The following is a 23,253-nucleotide window of genomic DNA, read 5'->3' as shown; positions in this document are numbered from 1 at the left end:
CCATCAAAATGTTCTGTGCCACCCATCCAAATATCATTTCAAATTTCTCACTGAAATATCTTTTCTATTTTCTTCCATCTACCTCTGCAATAATAAACTTCTCATTCTTGGTGATTTTGAGCCTCCATCTAAACTCTTTTGGTTCTTCCTTATCTGAGTTATTTTTTCTTCTTTTTCATTTTTAACTGTGTCTCTTCATCTTAATCTCCCCCACATGTGTAGCCACTATTTCCAACTCATTATCTCATGCAATCTCACTATCACAGATAAGGGCAAGTTACATTTGATTTCTTTTTTCCCTCTCAAACAGTATTCCTTTCCACCTTTCAAGCCCACTTCTTTCTTTGTCTGACAGTTGGGGAGAAATAACTTTTTTTTCCCCAAGTCACTTAACTCTGCATTCTGACAATCCTAACTAGCTACTTTCGACCTTTTTATTCATCAATGCAACCTTGATAGATATTGCTTCATTTGAGTGCACCACCTCCACCACCTTTGCTGCTCCTGCCCACTAAAACTATTAATTTTTCCTACTATGACAACTCTCCCTGATATATCCCTCTCTACTCCCTTAGACTTTAATGTCTTGGGGGAGAAACTGGTTGAATCATTCACTATTACACATGAACATTGAAAGCACTATCAGTTGATGCCCTTTGTCAGTAAAACTGCCCGCCATTCAAATATCATCCAGGAAAACAAAGGTATCACTTGGCTTTTGTTCACCACCATGAATCAAGTTCAAAAACCATCCTCCCCCACAACCTTCTTTCTTCCAGAAGTAGGTGCAGTAAACTAGTGGGCGGTTTTCGAATAAAGGTCAAGACCATCTGATCAATCTCTCTGCTGCTTCCCCACTTACTTCTAGCCACTGGATTCAATGTCCAAACTTTGATTTCACATGTCTCTCTGGCTCCCCTCCCCCCGACCCCGCTATTCTATTGGGGACTATTAACAATTAAAAGGGAAATTCCAACACCCAATAATTAACTAACAGAAATATACCACACAATTTCACGTTTTGGAACAAAAGTTCTCTTTCTAAACAATACTTTAACCCAAGACAGCACTTTAAGACTGTAGCTTATAAAGACATATGTCAGCTGTACTTTTTCTGCTTTTCCTTAGTGTTACAATTGTCTTCTGACCTAGGGTTTCTTCTGAACTTTTTTTGAAGAAAATAGTCTCCCCCATATTCTGTGCAGATTAGTACTTTCTCTGCTTGAAGAGCAGGACTAACTGACGATCATCTCCTGTGAAGTACTCAATCAGATGAGATATATTCTACACAACAGCAAAGATACTGAGAGGCAATGGCTTAGTAGTATTGTTGCTAGACTATTAATCCAGATATCCTGATCATAATCTGGGGATGCAGGTTTGGATCCCGCCATGGAAGATGGTGGAATTAAGAGTTTAGTGATGACCATGATACCATTGTCAATTGTCAGGAAAAAACACCATCTGGTTTACTGATGTACTTCAGGGAAGGAAACCTGGCCTACATGTGACTCCAGACCTTCCCCAATGTAGTTGACTCTTAACTGCTCTTTGAGGCATTAGCGTTGGGCAATAAGTGCTGGCCTAACCAGTGACACACACACCCTGTGAATGAATAGAAAAAATACAATTGGCTCTGTCTGTACCCCAAACTGAATTGCTTGTTTCTGTTAGTAAACAGACAGAATTTGAACAAAAGAACCAAAACTTCATCCTGAATCACTACCTTGACAGCAGTGTGAATTATTTTTACCTTCAGCACAACTCTTTGATTCTGTAACCCAAATGAATAATTGATAAATTGTATACATATAATTTCCCCCTCTGCAGATTCCCTGAATTCATGGAGAGTTCCAGAGATGAGTCACTCATAGTTTTTTTTACTAACAACTGTGACCTTGTAAGATAAATGTAAGTTAGCTGTCCAAATTTACTTAAAGTGCACTCATTTTAGATGTATCAATTTCTTAACCAGAAATCCCCATTTTTTTAACAGTTAAAATTTCAATTTCTAATTGTAAAAGTTACATTCTAAAAAGTATTAATCATCAATTAGATAACCACAACCCCTCAAAGGCCCTCTCCAAACTCATCTGCTGTTTTTAAGGTGGAGATTAAGAGTTTGAGATGTTGTCCAGGATGCCTTGGTGACTTGCTTCTACTAGTTGCCAAATGTTACCAAGGTATACCAGTGATGGAGGAAATAGGTGTTTAAGCTAATGAGGACATTCCAATAAAAAGACTCTCTGGCTGTGGATGGTATAGAGATTTCCTGAGTGTTGCAGAATCTGCACCATTCAGCATGTGAAAAGAAAGTTGTCATTCTTCTGACTTACCCTTTGTTGGTTAATAAAGAGAGTTGGGAGTTGGGGAATGGGTTATTTACCACCGGATACCTTGCATATAATTTGCCCTGGCAAGGGCAATGTACTTGAACCAAATTAGCTTTATGTAGCTGGTCCAGTTCAGTTCCTGGGCAGTGTGATTCCCAGGATGTTGTTGTATTTGGATTTTTACAAGCTAACATAGGCCAATTATTCTCTCTATTTCATCTCAAGAGCTTTGTATTACAGGAACTTTGTATTCTAATTGAATTTCTACAGTTTCCTTCCTCCTCATCCTGTCATTTGCCTCTACATTCACTATGTTCATATGAGAGATTGTGGTCCAAGCCTGTCAATATATATGATTGACATTATTTGAACTAGAAAGCTTTATTATATATCTATTCCTGTCCTCCCCCACACTACCAACAAGTTCTTTATTTCCAAGTCTTTTTTTTTGTTTCCAATTCCAGTGCTCTCCCTGCTAACAAAGGGTACTTTATTAATGAGGGGAAACAAAATGCCAAATACAGCAATACAGCTCTTCACAAAAAACACTGTGCTGTTTTGAATGCAGCAAGCTGATCAGCTTGATGTAGCATGAGTTCTATTCTTCCAAATGCTTCTGCATGGAGAATTTGGAAGAACCACTGCTACCACTGCTTCTCCGCATAGACGTTTTTATTCTCAACAGGGTTTACAAGTCAAATGCAGAACTCAAGGTTAAATCTTACACAGTGAATAAAAGAGAAAAATCAGAAGCTAAGTAAAGCTAGGTGACTGCTGAACGCTTGCTGTGAATGCATATAAAGCAGGATTAGTAAAAATGTGGGCAAGGCAAGCTATTCGCCTGCTTTCTCAGTTGGTAATGATTGGATTTACTCAATAGCCATTTTGTGTAACTTTTATGAAATAGATGGCAGAAAATTAAATATGTGCCAAAAAACATATCGAGAAGGGGTCATTGCTTGAAGATAAACAACTGTGCTACCTACTCCTCATCCAAACAAAAAATCTAATTACCTGCACACTTGCAAGTTTATTCTTCTGATTAGATCAATTTTATTCAAGTAGTTTTACTCACTCAGTCATAAAGCAAGTTATAAATTCTGTAGTACCTTTAAGTGGAGGAGCACCAATTAAATATTATAGAATTAAATTTTTCAGCAGTAAACCATAATTCTTGTGCAACTGTAGTCACCCATCACTCTGCTGCTGGAATTCAAATACAGTGTGTAAATACTACTACTTCCACATGGTTTGGATTCTGTGCATTGTCAAAACAGTGCTTTGTCATACAGCCAGACACTTGTGTCAGACATACTATGTCTGTAGTCTGTTGAAATATTTTTTTTGTGCGCACTGAAAATGTTTTATTTTGTAACAGTGGGAACTGTTAAACTCATTCTGAAGAGTCAAAGCATGGTAATAATGCTTGCAATGCAAATCAGATTATGACATATATAATATCAAAGTATAGTAGAGGAGAGAGTCTGAATTGTTGATGTTCTACCCAATTTTGGCCATTGTGTGTTAATGCCAGTATTAAAAACAGACTGGCTCGTGAACAAATATGCAGTTAGTCTGAGTTAGAATTGATAGCTGAAATTGCTGCAGAATGAATTCAGATGGTGCATTCATTTTCTTTGCTCATTCTATTATTCCAAGATGCATAAAAGATCAAAATGTTTGGGATACCTACTCCTGCCAAAAACAAAGTCAGAGACGCTGGTGAACCCATTGCCCTCAGCCCAAGAAATAACTCCTTCATGTGAGTTTTGATTGTTGGAAAAACAACTTGATTAAGATAAAAAGGTTAAAATTTTAAATGAACTGATTGGATCAAAACTTGAATCAGTCCATTGATCTGAGTTCAAGAAACTAGGATATAAAATTGACATCGGCTGCACCATTAGCAATACGAAACAGCAGCCAGTTTTACAGCCCAACTGATTTTCTATTGTGTTGACTTCAGTGGGGCAAATAAATTGGGCAGAGTGTGGAACTGGTTCCTGGCTCACTCCTACCTGTTTTGCACTTTGAGCAGAACAGTTACCCCAGGTAGTTGTAGTTCAGTTTAGTACTGACATCGAAGGCCTTGTTTCCTAAAATATTGCTACAAGTGAAACATATAGTACATTCCTCTTACTAAATCTCCAATAGCCTTACTGTGAGAGGGAGCTTTTGAGCTCCTTTTGATCTAATCATCTTTCCTTGTTTGGATAGCAGGTTTATGAAAGCTTTGTTTAGGATGACCAATTTAATGCTGTCAAACTAAGTACCAAAGAAGATGCTGTTCCTCAGTTGGTAAAAAGTTGGTGTATTTTTAATCACATCCACTATGAAAATATATTAATACAACAGCACTTCAGTTAGGGGCAGCTATCTGTGCACGGTGTGATCTATAAGTTTGCTGACAGCATTATGGTGAAATTGAGCAGTTCCCTATGCAGGAGGCAGCTTTCAAATACAGAATCATGTCATTGTTGCATTAATTGACTCACCTGAGTCAAGCTTGTAGCTATGAACTTGACAAACAATCTAACCTTAAGTGGAAGCTCTGTCCTCTATCTTGGAAAGTGCCAAGAAAATAGACAAGGGGCTAAAATTATGCCTTTCTGTGGTTAATTATACTTAATATAAAACCTTGCTTCAGAAAAGGTATTAAATTGATATCATTCTCTCATTAAGCTAGAGCGCTTGATTTACATTTCTTACAATCAAATCTGCCATTTATTTGCAAAATAACACAGCTGTATGGTTGAAAGGGGAGGGACATGAACTTGCAAATTGGCTTATCAATATCCAAAATTGGCAAGTTTGCAATTAAAGAACCAGAAGCCAGTTTAGACATCAGTTGAGTCAGACACGATGGGAAATTGGAGTCTTAGAGAGACAACATTGTTAAATTGCACTTTTCTTGTTAGAATCTCTCAGAATTCAGCTAATACCACCGATCCTAAATTAGAAAACTTTGGCCAGGATTTTACAAGGTTGACCATGATTTTATAAGGTGTTTGAATTTAAAACAATGCATGGTCCTGAATACATTCTTCACTATTATTGGTACCCCATTTTGCTTTCACTTTCATCTTTTCCTTTTTATAAGATGTTGCCTCAATGCTATTTGATCATTCCCACGTCCAAATCATCATTTTGGATTTAGATTTCAGCTAAGTGCTTTTGCTGATGGCCCTCTCCATTTAACTGAGATGGGAACTGGCACCAACGCACTCCCAACTTGCCAGTAACAGGTGGTGGCCAACTTGGAAACGTACAAAGGACAAAGAGTAGGCCATTTACTATGATCATGTTGGAGCGGTACTTGAGCCTGGGGTCTTCTAACTTGGATGCAGGAGATTTATTCCATGAACCACTCCAGCTGTCTATCAGTGCCTCTATCATAAGATGATGATTGGTGGCCATAGAAAAACTGCCTTGCTAGAACTTTGTGACTGAATGAATGGTCAGAGAAGAAAAGGAAAGAAGGTTAGGGCACTGAAGTGTGGAAATGAAGAACAAATGACGGCATGAAAATAATCATATACATAAAGGGAACCAATTAACCAAGAAACCAGAGGTTAGGTCTAAATTAAAACAGCTCTTTGAAAGACACAATGGACCAAATTATTTTGTTCTGTGCTATAACATTCTACAAAATATCATTACAAGCTTTGGCATGTTTCCTGTATCAAATACTAAAGTGCTGTTTGTACTGTTTAGCCTTTATAATCCCCACACAAATAAAGCAAGAAATGAAATCTGTATGTGTCATTGAAAAGCTGTATGAGTTTATGTGGTAAAACAAAGAACAGCAAAGATCAAAAAGCTATCAATTGTTTTTATGATTTGACGCACATTATCTTTCACTTATAGAATGTTAGAAAGTGATACCTGATTAAAACTAATGTGGAAATAGTTACTGTACTTTTCCTACATTTGATTTACTTTAGAGAAATTAGTAACTTGTAATTCTGTGTGGCATGGTGTTTTCTCAGACCACTGAAATAGTGTTCTGCTCAAGTTTATTTCCTTTGTGTTGAGCTAATGGTTTTACCTGGATTTGTGATTCTTCAACTTTGATTATGTTCCATTCCATGAAGAAGCTGACTATTGCTACAATGGCCATCCTGGATGTGGTATTAATGCAATAAGTGGTTGAGGTCAATACAGTTTCTTAGTATGCCGATGTTGTCTTTCAATAGCATGTTCTGCTGTTAGTTTGTAATTTATCCCCTTTCGGGTTCCCTGAAATCAGAGTTGGTAAAGCTGATGTATGATGGGACTATGTACATCAAGAAGATAACAGAGGATATTTTAATCTCTTCCCCTGTGGTAAGTTTAGAGATGGGGAGAGCATTTAATTGGTCAGGATAGTGGAGGTTGGCACCCTTGTTATCTTTGTACGGGCCAACCACCCCGTAGCCCAACACTTTAACTCCCCCTCCCACTCCACCAAGGACATGCAGGTCCTTGGACTCCTGCATCGCTACTCCATGGCAACACGACGGTTGGAGGAAGAGCGCCTCATCTTCTGTCTGGGAACCCTCCAACCACAAGGGATGAACTCAGATTTCTCCAGTTTCCTCATTTCCCCTCCTCCCACCTTGTCTCAGTCAAATCCCTCGAACTCAGCACCGCCTTCCTAACCTGCAATCATCTTCCTGACCTCTCCGCCCCCACCCCACTCCGGCCTATCACCCTCACCTTGACCTCTCTCCACCTATCGCATTTCCGACGCCCCTCCCCCAAGTCCCTCCTCCCTACCTTTTATCTTAACCTGCTGGACACACTTTCCTCATTCTTGAAGAAGGGCTCATGCCCGAAACATCGATTCTCCTGTTCCTTGGATGCTGCCTGACGTGCTGCGCTTTTCCAGCAACACATTTTCAACCCTTGTTAACTTCCCAATTCTAACAAAGGTCAAAATAATCATTTCATTCCAAGGATTCCTCTTGAGATATGATTGGGGACCACCTTTCATTCTCACTAACACTTTTATAAAGTAATAATGCCTTTTGACTTATGGGGTATTTGAAGTCACATGGAAACGGAATTAGAATAATTCATTAATACCCTAAGTAATTATCAACTCATGATGAAACTTAAATCCACAATACACAATAATAATAGCTATATTTTCTTAGACACCACAATACTTAGATCAGGGCAAGACAATAGGCATAAATTAACAAAATAACTAACACATACCTCTATACACGAAAGGCAATCACATTTAACATACTTTCCACTGGTGAGGTCACTTCTAGTGTATTTCTATTATGTATGTGCAGAGTTGGAATGCTTTAAACAGGTAGTTACTCTGTGACTTCATGTATCTTGGATCTCAATCTACAATTTAAATGTAACAATTTACAATGTTTGTTACAATATGATCCACTACATTTTTTCCCAAGTAAAAACTTAATATGTTCTGTACTTATGCAGCTTTAAACTAGAGATTCCATGTTAATTAGCTCAGTGATTTAAAGCTTTATTTATCCCATTTAGCTTAAAATTCCTTTGTTTACAGGTTTAAAAATGGCCTCATTCCTTCACAACCTCCATTCCCTCTCCTTGCAGCCTCCTACCCTCAATCTCCCCTTGCAGCCAAACAGAGGCCAGTGCTCTTTTGCTTAATAGCTCCACTGGGAAGGCAGTGGCTGTTGTAGGCAAGATATCCACCAGAGACTCAGATTTTCTTTGGAGCTCTGGATTCAGGTGAGTGATGCAGGAGGAATTTCTTAAGGTAGGGGTCACAGAGGAGGAGGAGATAGTCATTAGTGAGGGCAGGGATTGGCTGTCAGTTACACCTCCCCTCATTCCAAAGCTGGGTCCCTCACCTTGCATTGAGAGTTTAATTTGAATGAGGAGACCACCCATGCATATACATGAACACCCCCCCAAACCCAACCCAGGAAATCACACATATCTGTCACAGGTTTGCTCATCGTGTTCCTTGCCACATGGCAACAGACCTAGCTGCCCTTGATCCTGAGAATATGCCTGCTGGTGTCCTATCAGCTGCCTGCTTGGCACATTAATACTGTGTGAGCCTTCTCAGAGGTGGCCCTTTATTGGAGACTCTCATCGCCTCCATTTCTCACCAAGATATTTGATTCCTGCTCTGTGATGAGTTAGTTACCCTTGGCATCCTTTGGCTGGAGATTAAATGATCAACAGAGCCTTGACCCTTAGTTGCTAACTAGTGAGCTGTCTCTTTTAGACATGGACTTCAGATGTGGGTAGGATTGAGGTCAGCTTTAATGCCTTCAGTAATTGAATGGCTGGTCAGCATTTCCTGGTTAGGTTCACATATGAAAAATAAATAATTGGCTTTGGATATCCTATTTTGTAAAGCTAAGCATGTTTATGTAGTAAAATTATTAGAGAATATTTAAAACGGTTAAAAACCAAGCCCTACTATAATTGACTTATTAAATATTGGATGATGAGTAGACATTATATTTATAACTGTTTGTTTTCAATCATTATTTGGGCTTGCACTTGCTGGAGTTCAGAAGAATGATGGGGGAATCTGACTGACGTATAAAATGCTAGGGAACTGAAAAGGCAGACCTTGAACAGATGACCTCCCACGATATTCTCGAATAAGAGGTCATAGATATACAGTCAGAGGAGGTAAAGTCAAAACTGAGATGAGGAGAAACTACTTTTCTCAGAGGGTTGTGAATCTGGAATTCACTGCCGCAGAGTGCTGTGGATGCAGAATCAGTCAACAGTTTCAAGAAAAAGATATGTTTCGGATGAAAAGCAGGAAAACGAGCTATGGGGAGCAGGCAGGGGAGTGGAGTTCAGACCAAGATAAGGTCCAGCCATGATCATGTTAAATGGTGGAGTGGGCTTCAGGGGCTAAATTGCCTACTCCTGGTCCTAATTCTTATGTTCCTAATATGGTCTGTAATGGTTTTGATACTGAGTAACTTGAACTTAGATGCCCTGTGCACTTAGGCAATCTATTGATGAGAAAATGTACTCTTCTGACTACTGCTGATACAGTTCATGTTAAAGGTAATGACCTGGCAAATGTTGATGTTTACGTTAGTTTTATTTTGGTTTGTGGGGTCACTTAGTTCAATTGAACAGTTCAAATTATATTTTCATTGGAATAATCTTTTACTTTTGAACCATTCCGTACTCCATACTTGATGAAGCTCTCTGATCTTTAGTGTGTTGATTATACAGTGTTGATGTGATATTGCAGTAATTCTAATGCATTCATTTTCTGAACCTTGTCAACAAATATTGTGCAAAATACAAGGCCTTTGTGGTTTCTTGGAAAAGAAATGGTTTTGGAGATTTTTTTTAATCACCCTGTTCAGAGATGTTATTACACACCTCTGGAGTAAATGGAACTTGAACTCAGGCCTCCTGGCCCAAAGGTAGGGACACTACCACTGCACCACAAGAGCAGCCAATATTGATATATATCTATTTTCTAATTCACCTGCTCAGAGATGTTATTACACACCACTGGAGCACATTCAACTTGAACCCAGGCCTTTTGGCTCAAAGATTAGGACAGTACCACAGCAACCTGCAATACTGCATTTATTGCTCACACTAATTACGCTTGATAAGGTGGTGGTTAGCTGCCTTCAAGGACCACAACAGTCCAAGTGGTGCATGTATACTTGCAGTACTGTTAGGGAGCGAGTTCCAGATTTTGTTCCAATGACAATGAAATAATGGTGATATTTTTCCAAAACAGGATGAGAAGTGGCTTTGGAGAGGAATTTGCAATTGGTGGTGTTCCTAAGTATTTTCTACTCTTGTCCTTTTTAGATGGTAGAGTTGACAGGATTTCAAAGGTGCTAAGAGAAAGTGAGGACTGCAGATGTTGGAGAGTCAGAGTCAAAAGGGGTGGCACTGGAAAAGCACAACAGGTCAGACAGCATCCAAAAAGCATTCCTGATGTAGCCCGCATTCCTGATATAGGGCTTCTGCCTGAAACATTGATTCTCCTGCACCTTAGATGTTGCCTGGCCTGCTGTGCTTTTCCAGCACCACACTCGACAGCATCCAAGGAGCAGGAGAGTCGACATCTCAGGCATTCCTGATGAAGGGCTTATGCTCGAAATGTCAACTCTCCTGCTCCTCGAACGTTGCCTGACCTGCTGTGCCACTCTTTTCGACTTTTGAAGGTGCTGTTTAAGGACCTTTTAGGGAATTATTATAATCATTCTAATGGCTGCTGACACTCTGCTGGTGATGGAGAGAGTGAAGGTTGAAATATTAGATAGGGTATCAACTAAATGAGCTGCTTTATCCTGAATGGTATCAAGTTTCTTGAATGTTTTTTGACCTACACCCATTCAGACAAGTTGGGAATATTGCATCACGCTCCTGACTTGTGCCTTGTTGATGGTGAACAGGCTTTGAGAAATCAGGAGGCAATCTAATTCAATTCGAGCAGTTTTCAACAAGGTTAACAGTGTTTCACAGCTGGACAAAACTCTGGAAATTATAGTAAAAATCTAGGTTTGTTATCAAAATTGAGCTATTTGGCATTCACCAAAATATAAAACTATGCTTTCAGAGTCAGTGAATAGTAAATATGAAATTGGTACAATGTTAAAAGTTCGAATACACCTATTCAATCACTTGTAATTTTTTATAAATTTTCAGTGGTGCAAGAATAGTACTTGCTTCCTCCTTGACTCCCAAAACCATGACGACCATCTACAAAGGTCTGTAGTGTGATGTAGTATTCTCCACTTGTATGCATGGGTTAGCTGTAATAACCTTCAAGAAACTCAATGCCATCTAGAACAAAGGAGCTTGCTTTACTGGCAGTCTCTCCACATCTTAAACATTCAGTGCAAATTGCTGTAGTGCCTACTATGTGCATGAAGCTCCTTTGACAGCACCTTTCAAATTCCTGACCTCTACACTTAGAAGGACAAGGTACATGTGAGTAGCACGACCTGCATGTTCCCCGACAGTTAACACATCATCTTGACTTAGAACTCCCTATCTATTGTGGATGCACTTACACCATATTGGCTAACTATAGCAGTTCAAGAAGGTGGCGTACTATCATCTTCTTGAGGACATTAAGTTTGGGCAATAAATTCTGGTTTTACCAGCAATTCCCCCATCTCATTAATGAATATATCAAAAAAATGTCAATTCATTGGTTTTTAGTTGAATACATTTGGGAAGGGACCTCATCACTGCACTCTGTGAAAAAATATAACACCGTTGACAACAATTTCTGGTCTGTACGAGTGCTAGAAATAGCTGTCAGTTCTAGAAGAGTAATGACAGTGAATGTTGATAGTCCCACCATCATTTATATTGCAAAATAATTTCAAGCTTGAAAAACATTTCACTGTCCATGGACCCTGACAGACTGAGTTATGCCAGGGTGGTTACAAATATTGAAAAGCAACAAATGTTTATTTTGCTTTGTTTCCGGGCACACCCCAGCTTGGAATGTTTTGTAACTTTTTAAAACTTTTCAACATTCTGGAATCCACAGTGAACTTGTACATTGGATTTTTACACAATTGCATCGGAATTCATATTGTATTTGTTAGTTGGCAATTATTTTATTGTGTTTGTGTGTCAAAACTACTTCTCCCAGAAGCAGCAGATAATCTGTTCGTGATAGATTTAATTATAACATTGTTTAAAAGAAAAGGCCATTAGCAGGTGTGATTCACTCAGACTTTGGGCAATATGTTTGGAATGGTATTTTATGTCCACCCCACCCTTCTCACCCCCAAGAAACCATCCAAATGAGGGTGTGGTGAACTTGAGCAAGATCCCTGTTTGACCTCTAGTGGTATGTTGTATCCCTTTCTGGACACTGCACTGAAAGAAAAATATGAAGGCATTGGAGAGAGACAGAAAAGATCTCCAAGGATGAGAAACTTCAATTATAAAGATAAATTGGAGAAGTTGAAACTACTTTTCTTGGAAGGAAATTTGACGGAGGTATTCAAAATCATAAGGATTATGGACAGAGTAGCTAGGGCAAAACAGTTCCCATTTGTGGAATGATTACGGATGTTAGGGCACTGATTTAAAGTAATTAGCAAAATAAACAGAAGTAACATGAGAAAAACCTTTTCCGTGTTGTGAGTGATTAAGGTCTGGAATGTATTGTCCTGTGGTAGGTTCATTTGAAACATTCAAAAGGGAATTTGACTATCATCTGAAAAGGAAACGCACCATATAAGAGAGAAGGCAAAGGAAGGGCTCTAAGTGAAATAGTCATTCACAAAGTGGGGCATTTACGATGGGCTGAATGGCTTCCTCCTGCACTAACAATCCTGTGACGTTCCAGTCAGTTCCAAATGGCAGTATTTTCTGGTAATTGGTGGGTGGAGTAACCAAAGGAATGCTCTTTATAAAAGCTTGACAATTAATAACAATTTCATATTTCACAACTGATTAGAATTTTGTTTTTTTCTTCAAAAAAGAAGAAAGCCTGCTTTTTAGATTTCAGAAGACCAACAAGACCTTAACTTATTGTCATTGTTCAGAAAAAAAACTGCTTAGTCTTCAACACCACACTATTGTCAAAACGTCATTCTGACCTTGCTACAATCTGTACCGTAATTTATTTCGTAACCTTCTTGACAAGGAACCAAAAAGAACTACAGAGCAATTTCAAAATACTGCCTTTTGCTGCAGGCATGGGTATAACCTGTAATGTGGATAAAGGTAGTGTCTGTGTAAAGCTAGCAGTAAGGTCATAGACAGGGAATATGTAGATCAATAAATTTGGAAACGCATAAAATAAATTTTTATATTTTGTTATGATGCAACATCTATTAGATGATGTGACAACATTCTGACTGAAACCATATCTTGCCTCACTCCCTCTGGATAGCCATTAATCGCTATATTCAGATGTATTGGTTTATAGTGAATATTAATAATGGATGAAACAATTGCAACATTTTGTAGGAAAGTTGGAGTTAATGTTTACTCTTTCTCAATATTTTCCAATAATGTCTTTAGGGAATGTTCTTGTATCAATGATTGGAAGTCATTTATGGTCATTGCTAATGTACGGACCAGTTTAGACTTCTCTAGATATGCTGATATTTGATTTTTCACAAAAATGTGAAAAGAATAAGGAATTTTGAGTAAACATCTTTCAGAATGCAAGTGCTGCATATACAATGTAAAACTGAAATGAATTGGCCCTTTTGCATGCCACAAGGCCTGTCAAACAGCAATGACCTAAATGACTAGATCATTTATTCTCAGAGTGTTGGTTAAGGGAAGAATGCTGATTAGGAAACTGCAATTTTTTTTTAGTCTAATGGGTTTTTGATTTAAAGTGTTTCTGTAGAGCAGCGCCTCTAATACTGAGTAATCTCCTATTACTGCACTGAAGTGTGACCCTAAATTGTATTCTCAATTTTTAACTGGGGGCTCCACATCCACAATGTTTTGACTCTGATAAAGTGCTGTCCTCTGATTGAAGTTGACATATACTGATGGAATAATTGAACATGATCTCCAAACCACATTTGAAAATCCTGTATTCGTGTAATAGAAACTGTCACCATCTACCTTTGGGCTTAGCTATAAGCAGAAAGATTTGTAGAATGTGGTTGCCAAAACATTAGTATAAATCCTGAAATCTCTTAATAAGAATGGAATGTGACATTCAGACATCATAATGCAATTGGGCTTGAGTACTTTGAATAAATGAGTATGATGGATCACAATATCTCAATGAAATTTGCTGCCAGAAATATTTTAAAGTTCTGTTATGATAAATGTAGCATTAGTTTTTGTGCAGTGTTCTTTGGATGTTAGAATTTAGTGAAAAATATCAATCATCCAAATGTTTGAATTTAAGTAAATAAAACAGGTAGTTTTTGCTAAATTATTTAAACCCCATAAAGAATAAATAATTATGAGAATCGATTAATTGGCATTAAATCTCCTGATGATAATGTGTTCGAGAAATGTTTTGTTTACCTGGGTTACTTCGGTTTAAATTCTAAAGCCAAATATCCATCGTCAAAGATGCATAGCCCATTTAAAAAAATGAGTAATTGATGATGTTTTGGAAAGGACAATGCCAATAGAAAGGGGCAAAGGAGACTTTTTCCAAGGTCGTTATTGTGATGCAATATTTAGATAGATGGAAGCCTGTAGTACAGATTCTTAGCTGCTACACCCGCTCTGTGATTTTGCTATGAACACATTGAGTTGAAGAAGAAAAACATTTTAATTTTGTGACACAGTCGCCACTATCTTTTTCCATTGAAAACATTAGCCGAGCAAGAAATTTGACATTAATTTCAGGGGTCACTCTATAATTGGTTTGTTTTTTGGGTGTCTTCAGCTACCTCATCCATAAGCTCTGGAATTTTCTCCCGAGACTCTTTCTGCCTTTCTATCCTTTACAAAGCTTCTTAATCCTTACTTTGACAAAGCTGTTGGTCATCTGTCCCAATATAACTTGTTTGGTACCAGATTATATTTGCCTTAATATCATTTTTTGATATCAAATTATATTTAATAACACTCCTGTTATTAATATGTTGTTAATATCACACACTTCTGGCCAGAGAGACCACAGTCGAGACTCCAATAAATGTTTTCTTTTATGACTCCATGTTATTGATGCCTTACTAGCGTTAGTGCTTTGATATAAGGTAGTTAGGAGTCAAAAGAAAATCTCTTTAGAACTGTGCAAAACCAACACAGTTTCTTATGTATGGCTATGTTACAGATAATCATGCCTGTGATAATACACAGTGGGATAGATCATTATTTTGCACATTATTTTTCTACTTTGTGCTTTATCAGGACAAGGACGTTCTTCAGCAGTATGATTAATTCAAGCTTGTGAGGTAAATATGGGGTTATTAAATAAGCAGGGAGTGCATTGACTTCCTTATGTATTAATTGACCCCAAGCCCTCTCTGGGAGCTCTGAAAGGTGACCCTGCAGAGACAAGGCAGTAATTAATGAAGGCAATGTGAGTTTCACCTGTCAGCTGGACATCTGGCCAGAGTCTTTGGGGAAATCCCACAGTAGAAAGCTGCTGGCAATCAGAGGTTGATGATTGTGCATTGAAGGCAGTGTTGTGGAGCAAGGCGCTGTCTGTTGGAATGAGGCACTCTGTTCCACCCAGGAGTCAGATGGAAACTCTGAATTTGATTTTTGGGCTGCTACGTGGAACCTGTGCTTGAATTCAGTGGCAGTGATTTGAGGCCCCTTAGTCAGCAGTAGTTGTCCATATAAGGGCATCTTCATTGGATGTGGGTTTGGAAAAACATCTATGTAACTTCTCACCCCAAACTTAATCCAGACTGAGGTGAGGAGGAGTTATGTTCACTATCTACCAGTCTCCTCCAATTAAATGCCACCAATCCCTTCCAGAGGAAGCCATTTTAAATATGTGTGTGTGTGTGAGAGAGAGAGAGCACTTCCTGATGTAACTGATGTACCCTTTACTAGAGTAATTATTCAAATAGTATGGAAGGGAGGCTTGTTCGTAAATAGAATGTAACAGATAATGAAAGGTGGAACACAACATGATTAAAGTGCTCCAGTTTTGGGAAGTGTCAAATTTCAAATTGACATTCAACCATAGCTCAGCTGACCCTTCTAACTATACACAAAGATCCCAGACTACAATTTAAGACTTAACCAAAGCTTATTTAAATGCTTATTCATCTCTTGCTGTTTGGATCAGTTAGCTAAAAAATTAGTTTTTGTATATGCTACAAAATAGCAATAATTCAATTTACAGAACTGCTTTATAGGATATAGAACATAGGACATAAAATCCTTCTAGGTGGTTGGTTCTCAGATTTAGAATAGAATAAATATCCTTTTATTGTCACGTGTACTCCATTGTAGAAGTACAGTGGAAAGCTTTTACAGTGTCTTCCTTCTTATGGCTACATCTTAAGTACAATTACCTGAGTACAAATCTTTGATACAGCAGAGAAATATAAGTAGTTGCATTACTTTGAGTTGAAAAATAAGTTTAAAAATAGGATATCATTAAAAGGTTGACATTGCAGTAAGGTAGGACATTTCAATAGACATTGCAGTCTAGCAGCTCAGTGCAGGGTCTGGTATGTGGTCTGACTGCCCACACCAAACCCCAGAGCCATCCTGCTCTCCGCGAAGCCCCAGACTTCTCCATACCGGCACTCAGCTGCTCCATGGTAAGTGCCAGGACTGCTTCTCCTGTGCCGGTCTCCTCCTCAGGTGCACTGCTCTGGGGTTTGCAGCACACATGCTGTACCAGGTCCCACTGCTCTTGGTGTTCTGGGGCTCGCAGCCCATGCAATGTACCAGGGCTCAAGATGCTTTCAAAGAAGGATTGGATAAGTTGATTCAGCGCTTCTTGTCAATAGCATGTTTTGCTGGTGCCAGTATAGCCTGGAGAATGTGAATACTTATGTTGCAGAATGGACTATTATCAAGTGGGCTGCTTTGTATTGAATGGTGTTGAACTTCTTGAAGTCTGTTGGAGCTACTGCTCTTGTTCTGCTCAGTGGTAAAGGTCATTGGTTTAGATGGAGCTGCCAAAGAAGGCTTGGTAAGTTGCTGCAATACATCTTGTAGATGGTACATACTGCAACCATAGTGCACCGAGGTTAGAGGTAATAAATATTTAAGGTGGATGTGATTACATTTAACAAGCTGGTTTGTTGTTTATTAGCTATAGAGTACATTAGAATATGTTGAGGACTTGAATAGCCATATATAAACTCAAAGTATGTTCCTCCTTTAGTTTGTTTGCTCTTTTAAGCAATTGTTTGATGTTGAATATGGTTGTACCTAATTTCTGTTAAGAAATCTATTAAGATTTATCAATATCTGAAATAGCTCTTTAAGAAACCGATTTCATTCAGAAATTTTACATCATGAATTTTGTGATATGGGATATTTCTTAGATATTTAGGCTGGCTTAAACCTTCTCCAGCAGTTGGGATTATGATAATATGATGGACTATGTTATAGAGTATGTACATGTAAGTACACTTGTGAGGGTGGGAGAATTAATGTAGTGAATAAAGATGGTCCAGATGCAAAGCATTAACAGTCAGATTGTTGGAATCTTTCCTTCTTCCCTAAGATATTTGAAAATTGACCACACAGGGGTTTTAAAATAGATTTTAATCATTATAACATGTTGCTCGGAATAGCTTCATAGTTATAGTAGCTTTATTTGTTTGGTGTTCTTAACTATCTTACAAAAATTGTGCTGAACTATGGTACTATGAGAAGTGCCTGATATTAAATGTAGTTACCCTGTGATAGAATGAGAATTACAGAGAGCTACTGGTTCACAGAAAGACTTGGAGAGCAGTTTGTGCTGTGCTCTGTTCTGTACAAGTGCTAAGGTTTTGTTCCAGTGACTAAATATTTCTTAAAGGCTAAGAAATAAGGACCTTGAAAAATGTTGTTTCCTGAAGTTCCTATTTCATATATTGTTCACTATACGATCAAAAATGTATGGATGCAGTAAGAATTGCTATTTTCAGGGCATCAAATATATATTGTGCAGAACTGCATGATGCAGAATGGTTAGATTTTGTAAATTTTGAACAGGTTTGTGATGAAAAGACACTGAGTAAAATGGAAAGACATAACTTACTTACAGTACACCTGTTGTCACACTAATCATTGGGATTATTCATCCAGTCTTGCAGAGTCTGAATTGTTTCAATGGTGATCTTATGTTTAATGCTGCATTTGGCTTACTGCTGCATTTGGCTTACTGCTGCATTTGGCTTACTGCTGCCTATAGCGACATTTTTCTTTAGCAGCACCAATCTCAGGCACAAAGAGCACTACTGATGGTTACTGAAGGGTTTTTCAGCTGCATTTCCACTAGCTGAAGTGCTGTAGCAATAATATAAACACTATCTCTGGAAGCAAAGGCACACACTTTTTAGCTATAGGAAAACTGAACACATACACTGCCTGCAAAAGCCTGTCACTTGGTCATCCAGAAACATTCATCAGGAAATTACTATTTTTGATTAATGCTGTGCGCCATTTTCTATGCCTGCTGCTACTGAAATGTGGCATCCATTTACATTGCAGATGGAATTTTGTGGCATTGTGATTGTAAATTAACGCCGCTGACCTAGCCAACAGTCTAATCCTGCAACATTGTGTCCTAATAATAGGATATTATCAACAAACTTGACTTCCTGCCTTGAGGATCAGTAATGTGTTACTAAGCACAGTACTTGCCATTGTGAAACCTGTGCTTCGGTGCAGCAGTTAATTTTCTATTAGATTCTAGTTTCGAGTTATTCACATTCTGCTTTGCCAAATTGGTGCTGCCAAAATCTGTCGTGATGGGTTTCCCATTAGTAAGCAGAGAGCAATTTCCGGTCAGCTGCACATTCTGGCTCTTGTTCTCCCAGTGCATTATGTAAATTGTTTTCACAAGTGAATTAAAAGCCTGATTTAAAATCTGTATAGAGCCACGGATTATTAAAGACTCCACAAATGTTTATCTGAATACTAACACTGCACTGATATTGTGACTACATTGTGAGAAGTGAGACCTATGCTAGAGTGCGCAGAAAGAAGGCATTGTTCATTAAAACCTTCATTGTAGACTGGTCACATGAAGACACTACTGATGAGATGCTGGAGATGGATTACATTCACAGAAGAATGAATCTTGTCACCAATTTATTCTAACTTTTTTCTGTTTATACATCTTTTTCAGTGCTCAAAACCGAAGCACAGTACTCCTTGTTCTGCAATTACAGAGATAAGGAAGTGTACTCAACTGGAGATGCCAGACAACATAAACACTTTTGTACTAAAGGTAAATAACAGTTGATAACTACTACTACAACAACTTATTTATAGAGTATCCTAAACAAAACGTCCCAAGGTACTTCACAGGCGCATTATTAAACAAAATGTGATTTGCCACCAAATTAGGAGATATTGGGTCAAGTGCTCAAAACCTTAGTCAAAGAGGTAAGTCGTAAAGAGTGTCTGAAAGGAGGAAGTTAGGCAGTTTGGGTAGGGGGGTGGTGGGAGGGGTGAGAGGAGAGAAGGCCATGCCAGAATTGGAACAGTGGCAAATGAAGGCAAGACCATCAATCTGGATGGGTTAACATCGTGGAAGCTGAAGGTGCACCAACAACACAGTCAATTATTAATAGTGAGGCTGCAGGGGTGCAAGGTCATGTAGGGATTTGAAAACAGAAATGAGAATTTTATAATCTAGATCAGTGTAGGTTGTCAGTAAGCTCAGGGCTAATAGAGAATGGGACTTGGTACAGGTTGAGACATGAAGCAACATAGTTTTTGCCTGACTTCGGGTTTGTAAGGGGTACAATGTGGGAGACTAGCTTTGGGGTAGTTGAGACTAAAAATAGCGAAGCTAAATGAGGGTTTCAGCAGGTGATTAACTGAGACAGACAAAGTTGATCGTATGGGCAGCACAGATATGAAGCTGGAAGCTCAACCTTGTGGCAAATGTTTCAACAAGGTTGCAAACAAACTGGTTATATCTCAGGTGGTTGCTAGGGAGACAGCTGGAGTCAGTAGCTAGGAAGAGAGGTTGTAGCAGGGACTGAAAAGTAGTTTCATTCTTCCTGATATTTAATTGGAGGCAATTTCTGATATTCAAATATCTGATGTTGAATTAGCTCTCTGATAATTTAGCAACAGCACAGGAATAAAGGGAGGTGGTACTTGGGTATCTTCAGTATCCATATAAAAATTAATGACATGCTTTCAGATTTTGGAGATGAGATGACAGCACTTTCAAGTGCTTTGGAAAGGAAATGAAGGGTCGGGATGGGTTAGTAACTTGAAATGAGAGTGGGGTCAGGGGCTGGTATTTTTGAATAGATGGTTAGGACAGTCAATTTAAAGGAGAGAGGGATAAGCTTAAAAGAAGAAATTGCAATATCGACTAATGTGAACTAGGAAGGGATATTGTGTGACCAGAAAATCTATTAAGAGTTGGTGTAAATGGGTGTAGCTTAGGTAATGTCAATGTGCCTTGAGGACATTTTTGTGTTGTGGAATTACACTAGTTGTGCAGCATTGAATTCTTTGTTGCTATGAGCACCATTTGCTGCTGTTGTAATAAGGTGCTCAGTAATAACCTATGTTGTGTATTATTTAAGATGCATTATGAGCAGTGTTCTGAATGGTGCAAACTGTTCCTGATGATGTCTGTCAAACAATAAAGTTACTGTGCTGATGGTATTGGTTTATCTCGATACTTTAACTTGTGAAACACTTTCATCATTATCTATTGTCAGTGAGTTACAGATGTTTCTGTTTCAACACACCTCACCAATCTGGAATCCACTTTTTATGACATTTTTGTGACGTGTATTTTTTTTATTGAAGTTAATTCGCTGGCTCCAGCATCACATTTCTGGAAGAGTACAGCAAACCAAAATTCTTTCTACCTTCAGTTATATATTGGACAGTTATAATGCACGCCTTGAGGTCCTTTGTGCAGGATTTCATTCAGAATTTCAGGCTTGTCTGATGAACAAGTTTATCTTCCTTCAATGTGCAAGCTTTGCAGCTGTTGGTTAGTTTTGTGTATATTCAACAATTGCAGAGGCCTTCATCTCTTGCTTCAGAAGCTTGGCCCTCTCTAAAGATGGTACTTCCTTTCGGCTTGCCGTTTACAATACCTGTTGATGACTTTGTGTCTTTAATGCAAGTTGAAGGAGGAATTCAAATAACCTACTTCAATAATGTGAAGTGTAATGTTGCAGTTAAATCATGGAAAATTTATCCAATTATGTGTTTAGTTTTTGCTTGACCCCTGGAGGGGTCAATGGATACATTGCATATGATAGAATTGAATGGTGTTTTGTTCTCTGCAGGAATGTTCTTCTAAGAATGGTAAGAACTCAAAAGCAGCATTGGGAAATATGTAAAAAAGAAACTCTTGGCATAAATGAGAAATCATAGAAGTGTTACCGAGCAGAAAGAGGCTATTAGGTCCATCGAGTGCGCATTGGCTGTCCAAATGAATGTTATAGCTTAGTGTAATTCCTTGTCCTTTCCCCAAACCCTTTCATATGTTTCGGTTTAAATAATAAGCTAAAGCTCTTTTGAATGCCTCAGTTGATGCTGCCTGTACCACACTTGCAGGCGGTACGTTCCAGGCTCAAACCACTTGTATTGTGAAAAAGTTTTTTCTCATATCTCATTTTGTTCCTTTGAAGATCACTTTATATTTGTGCTTTTCATTCTTAAATCTTTAGCGAATGGAAACAACTTGTCCCCAATTACTATATCCAACTCCAATGATTTTTTAAAACTTCTTTTGGATCTCCTCACTGACTTCTCTCCAAGAAGATCTGTACCAATCATTCCAATCTGTCCTTGTGACTGAATTTTTTCATCCTGGAACCAGTCTTTAACATCTCTTCCACATGAACTGCAATGCATTCAAATCTTTCTTATAGTTTGGCATCCAGGATATTGTCTGAAATGCTCTCTCCACTCATCCTGTCACCTTCAGTGATTTGTACATATATGCACACTGGCCCTTCTTCTGCATCCCCTTTAGGTTTGTACTCTTTACATTGTCTGCCCACATTCTTCCTATGAAATGCATCAGCTTACACCTCTCTGCATGGAACTTCATCTGCCACTTATCTGTCAACTTCAACTTGTCGGTGTCCTTTTAAAGTTCTAGTCTGTCCTCCACACATTTTTACTGATTTTCCAAGTTTCAAATCATCCACAAACTTTGAAATTATCTTCTGCACACCAAGTTACATGTCATTGATATGTATCTGAGAAAGCAAGCATCTCAATACTAACTCCTGGAGGACTCCAGTGCTAACCATCCTTCAGTCGAAAAAAAATCCATTGGTGATTTTCTGTTTTGATTCTGTTACCTATCACTTAGGCAATTTTGTATCCATGTTGCTACTCTGCCTTCTATTACATGAACCAAAACATTTTACTTATTTGTTGTTTGCCATTATATTGAAAACCTTTGAAAGTCTATGTGTACCAAATCAACAGTGTTACCTCCTTCAACTTTGTTATTTCTTGAAAAATCTCCAGGTGGGAGATGGTAGCACTATTCCTGCTTCTCATTTGAAAAATATAGTTGAAATTGAAGTTGAAATTAAAAATTTAGGGCTTTTATCTTTTCTTCCTTTCTGCGAGCTTGCCCTTCTGAAGGCATTGATTCCCTCCTGGTTGAATGCTACAAATGTCAGTTTCCAATATATCATTCTGATACACAGTTAGACTCGGCTGGAATGACAGTGTTTTCCAAAAACAGCTTCGATGATGTTGACTTTCTCTTGGTCCAATTACATGTTCAGCCTAATCCCATCATGTACATACTTCAATGCTCATGCTGTTAGAAACACCCTTTTTGATATTCTTTTCTACATTCTAAAATGGGAGAACAATTTGCCCAATTTGATTCCAGGTGGATTTAAATACAGTACCTTGAGGTTTGGAGGCCAGATGTTCAGCACAGGCTAGGACACTTATTACAAGTAATTTTGAGGAATAATTATCATGTTATTTATGAATTCCTTAGGTAACTGCCCCATTTCGTCAGTTCTTTTTCTAACTGAAACAAAAGTCATGAAAAACATCCCATTGGGATGATATCGAGATCCAACAGACAAAGCCATTTTCCTTTATCTTATTGATTCCAGCATACATGTCCTCAGTTATTTTTTTCCCAAATTGTTCCTCATATCTATTAATTCACCATTTCTAGTCTTAAAAAAAATCATCAACCCTGCATTTTTGAATGTCAGCAGTACTCTAATGTGCTCTGTTGTGTGGTACTGAGCCATTCAGGCCTGAATGTGCAAAACTTGATTCCCAGTCTGTATTGAATTACCTGGCCTCAGCGCAGACAGAAGCAAAATAGTCATCTGTTATTGCGAACTTGGCCAGAGAAGAGAAAAATCAGTCA

General features: G+C 38.3%; 1 protein-coding gene across 5 annotated transcripts in view; it reads left to right on the top strand.

Annotated features, from left to right (window-relative positions):
• sh2b3 (SH2B adaptor protein 3) overlaps positions 1-23,253 on the top strand; it is a 193,847-nt gene that overhangs the window by 101,486 nt on the left and 69,108 nt on the right. For all 5 annotated transcript variants that reach the window (XM_088000013.1, XM_088000010.1, XM_088000012.1 and 2 more), the window contains exon 3: positions 19,036-19,137. In XM_088000013.1, the coding sequence (XP_087856139.1) occupies positions 19,036-19,137 (102 nt within the window). The remainder of the gene's footprint in view (positions 1-19,035; positions 19,138-23,253) is intronic.

Source organism: Chiloscyllium plagiosum, unplaced genomic scaffold, assembly GCF_037043375.1.
Source record: "Chiloscyllium plagiosum isolate Xiang-an unplaced genomic scaffold, Cpla_swu_hap1 HiC_scaffold_24, whole genome shotgun sequence".
NCBI classification, from domain to species: domain Eukaryota; kingdom Metazoa; phylum Chordata; class Chondrichthyes; order Orectolobiformes; family Hemiscylliidae; genus Chiloscyllium; species Chiloscyllium plagiosum.
Note: the sequence above shows the minus strand (reverse complement) of the source record. Positions and strands in the feature narration are given on the sequence as shown.